Below are 11,818 nucleotides of genomic sequence, written 5' to 3'. Positions count from 1 at the left end.
TATTTTTTTTATTTATTTATTTTAATTAATTTACTTCAAGTCACAAAGCCACTCTAGATTCAACAAAATATTTATTAGTTATTAATAAATATTTATATAATAATAATAAAAATATTTATAAAATAATATGCCGTATAAGTACTTCATAGAGGTGGGTGATAAATAACGTCACGATGAAAAAATCACGATGATCCGCCGTCAGACAGTATCACCGTGACTCGTTCCGAAGGAACGACGTTCCAAAGTCACATAGGTGTTCCTCCGTTCCAACAGCTATCCCCGTCACTCACATCACGACGTAGGTATTTGATACAATGCGCGATCTCCGTTCCGTGGTGACTGAGCGCGCCACTCGTTGTAGTTCTCTTCAAATCGGGGGTCATTTCGGCCATGCGAGAGAATGAAATAGGATCACTTTCTTTGCTCACTCACAAGAGTCGTACGTGCTTATTACTACTAGAAAGGGCGGATGAAAAAAATCTGCACCAGTTATTATAAACCTATTTATGAACAAAGTAAAATATTTTTGTATATTTGTTTTATTATAGGAAGAGTTGGTATTATATATTTATATATAATCTACTTTGTGTATTCTACTAGAAATATAATTACATTACATTTTATTGCTATTTTGAACAATCCAAAGATTCGCATTAAATAAGTAAAAACAAAATTACATTAAATACAAAATCAACTTTTTGAATGGAATTGAAACTTATAACAAAGGGAGTAAAAACTTAAATCATTCTATAAAAAACGGCTATAAGTATTAGAAAGAAGCCGCTGGCTAAAACCGCATGTCGTGATGTAAGTTATAGGCGTGACAAGGTCACGGAAGTAACAGTCGTGACAAAATCACGATGATTTATCACTGTGATTTCTTTGGAACCGGAACGACAATCACAGCGATAGAAATGTAACGCTATTCCCCATGTCTAGTACTACAGCGACAGACAGTACTAATTATGTAAAATATATGAGATGACTTATACTATTGAAGTTAAGAAAACGATAGCGCGTTTCAGAATACAACTAATGCCATCTAGCAGTGGCGCGATGGAACTAATTGCAAGTTAAAGTTGTGCTTGTTACAAGTGTAGTTTGATTTCATGCTGAAACCAAATTTCTTAAATTATGACTACAAATAACACGCTAACAAACTAGAAATACTACGTATTGTTTCTTTGGATAAATGACTGTTTATGATTTTTGTGATTACAAGCACAAGTAAAAGTAATCGTTACCGCGTGCGCTTTCGGCGACATGTCACGACACCATTAACTATGAAAACGCAACGAAATTTTGCTTTAAAATTATACTCTAGATTTTAGAATATTAATCTGAATAGCAAACTACTTTTTTTTGTTAAAAACTATATTTTCTTAAAATACACCCAAGAAATTTTGAATTCATTTAAGATTATTTAATTTGGTGTAAGAGGCAAAACTGTCTTGATGTGAGTAATGTCCAATTAATTGATTAGAAATGAAATAAAATCTTGAACAGTACGTATTTGTCTAAAAGCTAGAACAAAGTTAAGAGTAAAATTGTATTAGAAAAAGATAAGCATTATTTTTGTAATGAATATTTTATTACTTTTAATAAATATTTTTTCAGAATTAGCAAATATTTTGAGAAACTACTCTTTCTTATTAGTAGAAATCCTTTTTTACTGTGTAGCTGTAGTAAAACAATTTAATGTTTTCCATAATGAGTTCAGATAGTTTAGAAATATGGTAGAGCCTCACCTTTAAATCACTTCAATGATTTTCACAAGTAACAAAGGATATAAGTATTATGATCTATGACATTCTGAACTTTTTTGTTTTAATTTATTGTTATATCCTTAAGCTCCGTTTTAAGGTCTTTCAGTACACAATTCTCTAGGTGAGAGGAATCTTAAGTGGCAAATAGTAATTTTTACTGCATTTAAAATCAATGTTAAGGTCAAAATAAAATATTTATGTTATAAAGAAAAAACAAAAACGTTACGCCTTCATGTCTTTTACAATTGCGTGATGTTTAGCATTGTAAACCATCTGAATTCCAAAACAAGGGCCCTTTACTTTTCACCTAAACAGAAGTAAAATGTGCATACATTTTGTCTGCGTCTGTAGGTACCGAGAAGCATCAATTGTACCATATGAAATCATTACTATGGTAGGTTTGCTACAACAAGCCCGGCAACTTTCGCTATCCCTAATCCACTTTTGTCACTTATTAATACCGAGTGCACAACTAATGAACGCTATTTTTATGGATTACCTACTGAACAGCACTGTTCAGTAGGTAATCCGTAAAAATAGCGTCTCTTTGTTTGCTTCACAAAGCAAACAAAGAGACGTTAATTAAATTAGTGTTGGGTGTCGACTCTGGGGAGGAGAAAACAAACAAGCGAGACAATTACGCGACACAGGTGCCAAGTGCGGCATCGACTTGCAAAGCAGCCAGTGTTGAGATAACGAGCGCTCCCGCGCGCGACCCGCGTGAGACGCGGCACGGGCCCACCACTCGGCGAGCTTTGAGACTCGGCGCGGAGGGCTCTTCACCGGATTTATTAAGTTTACTCTGCACCGAGTGCTGCACCTCCGGCCCTCCGGCCCTCAGACTCTCGGCTCCTACACCGGAAGCTTTTATTTTTATTTGCACGGATAAAGGCCTCCTTTGCATAGTCAAATAACCAGCATTATTCGAGTGTAGGTAGAAACATTTACATTTCGACTTTGTTTGCGAGTAAACAGACGAAATAAAAGTAGAAGGGTAGGTACCTTTGTAAGTAGCGGGTACTCCATAGGTACATTCTTAAAATATTTTTACTTTAAGCGATCCGCTTTATTTTCATTAGATTATACTTTATTTTCATCAGCTGTGGTTCGTGCCTAGATCGGTGGCGTGTGGCCACGACGCAACGGCGGAACACCCAAGTCGCGGTCGTGAGTTGACGCGTGTGAACCGCGCCTTATCGCGCATCGCTCCCACCCGTTTCAGGCTTAGCGCAGACGCCGCTGCAGCAACGAGATTTAGAAGCAGTGCTGCTGCTACTGCACCTAGTCGAGCTAATAGCGTACGCACTATCGAACTGTGGGTCCGTCACCAAGTAGGTACCTACACATACTCGTAGGTATAGTAAATTTCGAGTGCGTAGAAGCAACTGAAGTATTCCCAGTTCCGTCGACGGTTATTATGACGTAGCACAGTGTGCGTCCTTAAAAATCGTAAGGCGGTTTTGTAATTAACCAGTAGGGTTAATTACAAACCCGAACCAGTGATCCACCGAACCCGAGCCAGTGATCTCTTTTTCAGTAATTTGTCCTAAATAAACTGGAAAGTGTCCTATGTTTTAGTGAAATAGGAATCTCGGTTCAGTCTGGAAAGCAAAGCGCATTCTAAAAACAAACACTGGAAGATGGTAGCTCGGAGTGCGCGCCGCCCCCGCGCCGCCAGCCAATGGCGAGCGCGCGCCGCCCAACGCCCGCGCCCCGCGCCCCGCGCCCGCGCCCCGCGCACCGCACGCTAAAAAACGCCGCGAACTAACAATGGCACTCGTTGCATGACCAGTCATTGTCGCATTGACTAGTACACTCGGACCCTCAGGGCGGTTTTGCTACTACCGTAGTGCGGGTCACTCTGTGTCGGACAGTTGCCCGGTCTGCGATATGTGAGCTGGTGGTTTGTCGCCGCAGCAACAGATGGCAGGCAGTTCTTACTAAATTCTCGTTGAAGATTATATTATAGATAGAACCAGGTAAATTTTATTTAAAATTACAAAATTTACAAAGATAGCAATAGTGTATGTAAATCATGGACACATTCTTACGTAGCAATATATATCTAACATTAAGGAGATAACCTACATTTCTCTTCGTACACCATCGAAGTTGTTGACATAGGACTATGACGTCTACTACGAAGCCAATGAGTGACAAACACGGATTGCACTCTGGGACATTCGTCTGCCGTCGCGTCGCTGTACCTACTTACTTGCATGCGCCACACCAACAGCCTTTACGGTCCTCGTAAGCTGCACGTTGCGCGCCTGTGCGACGAGCGACGGCAACAATGCTTCTGTTGGTGATCGCCGAGCACTACAGGGACAACCATGATTTGCGCCGTACCATAGACGAGTGGGCTAAACAACACGAAGAGTGCGCACGCTTGCACGTTACTGAAACTTAGGTATTGTGCCAACTGTTATTCGCGTCCCTCTGCACTACAATCCAAAGCCGATCGTAAGCCATCTTGAACTTCTGCTTAAGGTCAATGTTCCCTCGCGACGTCAACTCCGAGCAAATTAAACAGTATCAGAATTGCAAAACTCTGCAAGTGACGGTCATGCACGGCCCAATGATCGCCATATCTAAGTACCTACCTATATACCTAGTCGACTTAACTTTGCAATGTTGCGAATAGAAAACAGAAATAATCGAACTTCTTACGTGCACTCTGAAAAAAAGGACTTTTATCAATTTCAAAAATTATAATTGTTTTTATTATTTGAATCTCTGAAATATGCATGTCTTTCTTAGAATATGCTGAAACACGTCCTCATACAGACGAAATTGTAAAGCAACATTTAAAAAAAATACAAATTATTTATTAGTCTCGTAATTTGTTTCTGCATTCCAATTATAACTGTACACAGCATTCAGAAAACTATAGATTATACGATCTTATGAACAAAAAAAAAGCAATAACAATAATACACAAGAATTTAATATGGAAGGTCTTAAAATAGGTCAAATGAGACGTTTAATAACGGACTTTTATTGCGGGGAGGCTATCACGGAATATATCATGGTTAACAAATATCATTATATGATCTACACATTCGGTAAATTGGACTATTTACAGAAACATTATTACTTACGAAAGCTTGATTGAATTGAGGTCGGCGAACTGAACGAGTTGGCACCCTTACGCAGATTTTATCCAGTAATATGTCACCAAATCCACCATTAACTATTTTGTGCAATATACATAAGTCACTGGTAACTCGATAGCGGGCAAGGGTTTCTACCTTAAACTTATTGAGTCCGCTTTCATAACCCCACAATTGACATCTCAACCCAAGTCTACTGCAAAGCATTCTTAGAAATCGACGTTGAACAGATTCTGTCTGATCGACTTGTGTTTTGTATATGGGAAACCAGACCGATGAGCGGTGTTGAAGGGTGCTTCGAACCTGTGAGTTACATAATGTGATCCACGATTGCTCATGCTTTCACCTTATGACAGACATAAAGGTTTTAATTTTCTTGAGGTACCTAATTTTGCATAAACCATTGCCATTTAATTACTAGATGCAAGTTTAATAATTGAAATAAATAATAAACTTGTCGTATTACTTAATTACAAATATTTAGATAAATAATAGTTCTCTGAACTTCGCTAAATAAACCAGCAATAATAAAAGATAATCAAAAATCTTTAATGCTCACTATCTAGATATTCTCATCCTGTGGGTTAACACAAATATGCATGGCACCATCTAAATAATATATTACCGACAGACGGCAACTAAAAATAAGTATTGCTTCACTTTCAAACTACATAAGCATTCAATCGTTCAATCATTGTGGTAAACAAATAAATGTATTTTCTTTCTTCTTTCTTTCTTTTCTTTCAATCGCATAAAAGAGATAGAGCAAGCATATTGACTGCATACTACAGTACTAAAGTTCGTAAAATTGTACTGCAAACACTGTTTGCTATACTCGATTACACTTGTTTTTAATAAATAAGACTGTGTTTGAATTAGTGGTTTTATGACAATCTTGGTAAGTTATAATTTTAAGCATAAAATGCGTAAAATAATTCAATTCAAAGTAAATACGAGACCGCAAGAGTCTCGCAGACACAGTCTTGTTCTTGCCCTCGTCTTGCAGGGTCGGTCTTAAATGTATTTTTAAAAGACCAAGACCAGGACTGCAAGACCAAGACTGATTCAGGGCAATTTTAAATGATATATAACAGCCTTACTTATAAACACTATTTAACTTTAAATAACGCTTTAAACAATGTTTTTAAAAAATTCGTACCTATTAACATTGGTTAGTACTAAACGATTCATTAATTTGTTGTTTAAATAGCTGTCAACTTAAATGTCTTAGGGACCTTGTTTAACTCGCTAACTAACAAGATGGCTGATATTAATCAGCTGTTAGCGGGTTAGAAAATGTCAATGACTTTAGCAGATTTGTTTTGATTTTTATTGTGAAAAAGGATTCGTCCCACTTACAAATTTACAATACTTATTTTGCGAAACAAACTTTGTCCTCAAATCAATTTTTAGATTTTGGCTCCAAATGTCAAATGACAGCCATCTGACAGCGTTTTTTTTTTGGCTTTCTGTGGTTATTAATCTCCTAATGTTGCCACGGAAATGATTTTTTCTGCATTGAACATTACTTAACTAAGCAGTGCTTATCTTTTTTTATAGGTAATAGAAAGTTAAATAGTGTTTAAAATCTTAAATAATGCTTAACTAAATATTGTATAAAGGGTTCTTTAGTGGTTTTTTTATAAGTAATGCTGTTAATATTAGGGGTTAAAGTATGAAATTGCCGTTTTATTGCAATAGGTTCTTTGAATTTTCATAGAATCTTCATGGTTTGAGGTTTTCGAATGAAACTTTTTTCAAATGGTTTCTGTGTTTTATTTTTTTTTTTAAATTTGAAACATTTGAATAACGACTTTCAATTGTTTTTGTTATTCAATTTAGACAAGAAAGATGGATACTGCGAAAATTCGAGTGATTTTTTGAATACGAGTTCCGACGCGGAACTAACGCGGCAGAAACAGCCCGCAATATCAATGCTGCGTTTGGAGAGGGGTCTACTAATGAACGCACCGTGCGATTTTGGTTTAAACGCTTTCGTGATGGAAATTTCGACTTAAAGAACGAGCCACGAGGAAGACCGCCCACACAGGTGAATAACGATGAATTAAGAGAGATAGTGGAAGCCGATCCTAGTCAAACTACCCAGGAATTAGCGGCATGGTTTAACGTTACCTTACCCACAATATTGACTCACTTGCGTCAAATCAATAAAATAAAAAAATACGAAAAATGGGTGCCTCATGATTTGACTGATCTGCAGAAAGAAACGCGTGTTGAAACTTGTGTTGCCTTGTTGAACCGGTACAGAAATGAAGGAATATTGGATCGAATTGTAACATGTGATGAAAAGTGGATTCTTTATGATAACCGGAAAAGAAAAATGCAATAGCTGACCCCAGGTCAAATGCCACAACAGTGTCCTAAAGCAAAACTTACCAATAAAAAGGTAATGGTAACTGTTTGGTGGTCTCAGCATGGTGTTATTCACTATAGTTTTCTCCGATCTGGTCAAGCAATAACGGCAGATGTCTATTGTGCCGAACTCCGAACCATGTTGACAAAACTAGCAGTAAAACAGCCCCGACTCATGAATCGATCTTCACCATTATTGCTCCACGACAACGCGAGACCTCACACAGCACGAGAAACCATTTTGACCCTTCAGGAACTGCAGTTAGAAACCATTCGTCATCCTCCGTATTCACCAGACCTTGTTCCAACGGACTACCATTTTTTTCGTGATTTGGACAATTATCTACGTGACAAGAAGTTTTCTTCCCAGGAGGCAGTACAAAATGCTTTCACACAGTTTGTGCAGTCTAGATCGTCGGAGTTCTATCGCAAAGGCATTAATAACCTTCCCATTAGATGGCAGCAATGTATAGATAATAATGGTAACGATTTTGATTAAATAAATTTGTTAAAAATTTAAAAAAATAAACAATTTAGATTTTCAGTACAAATCGGCAATTTCATACTTTAACCCCTATTATTTAACATTGCTCTATGTTGTTTAGTAGTTATGTCTGCAGATTTGATTTCGGTACATAGCTTTGAGAGAATTAAACGATTATAACATATTAGAAGTAGATTTATAATGAATCGCGCAACTCGAAGCCATATTTTAAAATTGTGATCAGGTTGCCGATTTAGTTGACCAACAGCAGGAGATAGATAGATAGATAGATAGATATACACTTTATGGTTCACACACAAGAACAAAAACAGTACATAGACAGCCTAGAACTATTGTGGACAAAGGCGGTCTTATCGCTAAGAGCGATCTCTTCCAGACAACTTTTGGGATATAGGTAAGCTAATCAGAGCTGGATACGTAGTGTGCCAATAGCAAAATTTGATTTGTCGTTATTTCTAATAACCCCCTCTCTCCAGTTACCTATTACTTTTTCCCAAACATGGTCGGAAAAATTTGCATTACTTTCAAAAAACAAACACGGAAAGTTTGTCATTTATGGACCGTGCGACTTTAAAATCCGTTACGTTCTAAACTTTTAAATCTATCTCCATGAGAGCGTTTGCGTACTACGTCCGATTCGAGAAATGACGGCCCCAAATGTCACAGGGATCATTTTGTCTCTCCTGCACAAGCGACATCCGAAGTGGGTCCGAGTTTTTGAATCGAATTTAAAACGTGACGTAAATATTTTAAAACAGTCGTAAAACCCTAAAACATGCTCCCCTGAAACTGTAATTTTTCGAAATGGCGCTTTCGCCCTTTCTACAATAGACCGACCGATATCACCACGTACCTAGTATTACACCGTAATTTAACCATTAAAACGCATAAACAAGGTACACCTAGCCAGAGAAGTAAAAAAATTTTAAATTTCTCATATTTATAAATCGAAACATTTTATTGGCAATTTTTAAGACCTATTTAATTTTTTTGTAAAACCTAAAGCAAATAGGTCCCTGAATTTGGTGAGCTCAAGCATAGAACTGTTTTTTCACTCAGGTATTTAATTCTCATTGACCATTCTGGAGAGCACCTTATACCTACTACAAAAATAAGTACGTGTAATTTGTAGTTAGAGCCAGGCAGGATACACGTTCAAGCAGAGTGCCACAGACAGCGGCGCGGGCGCAGCAGGGGAGGGCGGCGTGGGGACAAGAGGTAAAACGCGGCGAGTGACATAAATATCGTATAGACGAGCACAGAATCGCTAATGAGGACGTGCGCTTATTGCCGCCGAGCCAACGCGCGTTGGCTGAACCGCTGTGTGCCGCAGAACCGTCACGGCACCGGCTCTGCAGAAAGTCTCGCTCTTTCTCATTCTTAGTTGAAGCTAGATAGGTGATATACCTATTCGATTTTGAGTTTCGTCTAACGAGATCCAATCACAATAAGGAGAGCTCGTCTTCAATCACAAGCAAATATATTTGAAAATAAATTTACTTAAACAAAGCAAATAAAAAACTGAGCAAGAGTTTTCATTACATTTTTGACGGAGCTTTGTATTTTGACTGTACAAACTAAGTGTTCTAAGTGTTTGATCTTTGTATTAATAATTATATCAAACTAGTGGAGTCATTTCACAAAAAATAATTGAACACCATAGTGGTGAAACATTCTGACATTCAATAAAAAAATATCTATAATTTAAAATTGAGAAAACGAACAGCTAACAAGAGGATCTTACAAGAATCTTACGTTAGGTTTACTTAATACAATTACGATGGAAAAAACCATGCCAAAAATTATTACGAGTTCTAGTAGAAACGATAGAAGTGCGTCTATTTGAGTGCTTACAAATACAGAGCTGACGACGAAACCACGCTCAACAACGGCGGTCGCTGATCGGCAGTCACCTGACAGCGATCACGTTCAACATATTTAAAAAAACGTTATCGTCACTATACTACGATTATATTCACAGTGCACCTTTTTCTATTCATGAGAGCTCTAGTTTAAATAAAGGCTGAGTGTTTTTTTCTGCTCTTGCAGAAGTTATTTTGGAAAAGGTTCGATCGCAGTCTCGATGAAGGTAGCAGGTTCAGCTAGGGCCGGAGCTCGTGGGTCTCGGTGGGCAATGGCGCGAGTACTTAAAATGCCATGTCTCAGAACAAATGTTGAAAAGACATTTTGTCTTTGAATGTTGTGTAATTTTACCAAACTTCACTGAGAAAGTAATTGCAACTTTTTGTTAAAACATATGTTTTCTAGCGGGTTCTAATGAAAGTGAGCCTCTATTGTTCAAGAGGCGGCAGCAGTGTCTGCGCAGAGCCTGCGTAGTTCAGCGCATTCCTGCGCGCCGACGCACCTTGTTGGTATTCCGCGACCGCGGCGCGCGCGCAAACCAAACGCCCAAAAACGACAATGACTACGTATTTTATATGTTCGTAAACGTTCCATCAGCGTATTGATCCGATTCGTCTGCTCCGTCCTTAAATGATGGCCGGTCGTTTTCGTTTTTGAAGAATTTCGTCTCTCCCGGTGTCCCGCTATTTTTTCTATCTGTTCGGGAGCGTTCGGCGCATTTACATTTTTTAGCAATTTGATCAACTTCTCGATTGTCTTACATAGAATTATTTAAAATAAATTGCATGGGAACTTTTAAATATACATTCAGCTAACCTTTGCACGACATTTTGCTGGAAGCTGTGATGAGGAACTACAAATAGAAGGGAAGTGAAGACACCGCTTTAAAGTCATTTAGCTGTACGCTGTTTGCGTATTTCACATTTATTTTATTTTCATTGAAATGTTTTTCTTTTTTCACACACTCAACATAGCCCCGCACTAGGGAAACCCTGTGTCGCGGGTGCCATGGACAAAGACATAGACAAACACAAATTACACCCAAAGTCACAAGAGAAATAAATGTAGGCCATACAAATATTTCTCCCGGCCCGGGAGTCGAACCTAGGACCTCTGCGTGGCAGTCCGGCATGGTAACCGTTCGGCCACAAATGCAGTTCAATTTACATTAATAGATGATGTATAGGTACCTAGGTTTATACATATCATATAATTTAATTATTTATAAAACGAGCAAAGTACAAACATCGCATCCGTAATTAATATTATCTTGTGACGGTAAAAACCAACCTTTATCTTTTTAGAGCAGACATTGTAGTTGACATGAAGCGACCATGTTGATAGAAGCGTCACGCCAGATAACAATGGCCGCCTGCGCCTGCGCCGCATCGCACTACGCCGCTGCTGTGGAGTTGCGGCTAGTTTTTGTAAATTCGTTACGGACTCGCGGCTCCATGAGGCATCGAATGACGAACAAAAAGGAGCAACAGTTAAAACATGTCGTACACCATGAACCCTGAAACATAGAACATGAGCTACTTACACTTCAATCTGTAAAAAATGAAGCCATAATGAGGGCATGACTCATCTGCGGTGCAGGTGCGACGACTTGATATCTTTACCTATTGCCATCGGCGGAGTTTAGGTGGGGTGTGTAATGGAAGATATAACTACAAATAATCTATTTTCACTTGGTATAATCGCATTTGATATGATTTCTAAAGATATAATCATTCACTGTATATAATTAACAAAAGGTATAACAACAAAAGACATAATTTCAATGTGTATAATGAACCTTCAGTATAACAAACATTAGATTGATATAATGATTAAGTGACACAATGAACAAATGGTATAAGTACTACCAGTATAATGTATTAAATAATATAACACAATATTTCATCTTACGAATAGGTGAAGCGACCTACATTATGTTGATAAGATTTTTTTTTTATTCCATTAAATGTACAATCGCAAAATATAATTGTTTTTGTATAGCTTTAAGTGCTTTTTGTGTTATAAAATATATATATTTAACTCTTTAAGCAGAATATTTAATTGCACACACTAACCTAACCTAAACCCACAGGAGAAGGTCGAACAAACTAGCAAATGCAAACAAATTCGATTCTGGCAGCTTTGTCATATACTAACCTAACCTAAACCCACAGGAGGAGGTCGAACCAATTGGCAAA

At 37.8% G+C, this 11,818-nt stretch overlaps 1 protein-coding gene across 1 annotated transcript in view; it reads right to left on the bottom strand.

Annotated features, from left to right (window-relative positions):
- Positions 1–2,403: 2,403 nt before the first annotated feature.
- LOC113236965 (ecdysone-induced protein 74EF-like) overlaps positions 2,404–11,818 on the bottom strand; it is a 45,111-nt gene continuing 35,696 nt past the window's right edge. Inside the window, exons 7-9 of the mRNA XM_026473195.1 lie at positions 3,982–4,129; positions 3,399–3,513; positions 2,404–2,662 (exon numbers count right to left, since the gene is read on the bottom strand). Coding sequence (XP_026328980.1) covers positions 2,404–2,662; positions 3,399–3,513; positions 3,982–4,129 — 522 coding nt within the window. The remainder of the gene's footprint in view (positions 2,663–3,398; positions 3,514–3,981; positions 4,130–11,818) is intronic.

The sequence above is a fragment of the Hyposmocoma kahamanoa genome, unplaced genomic scaffold (genome assembly GCF_003589595.1).
Source record: "Hyposmocoma kahamanoa isolate Upper Pololo Valley unplaced genomic scaffold, ASM358959v1 92, whole genome shotgun sequence".
Lineage (NCBI taxonomy): Eukaryota > Metazoa > Arthropoda > Insecta > Lepidoptera > Cosmopterigidae > Hyposmocoma > Hyposmocoma kahamanoa.
This window is presented reverse-complemented; position numbering and strand designations above follow the sequence as displayed.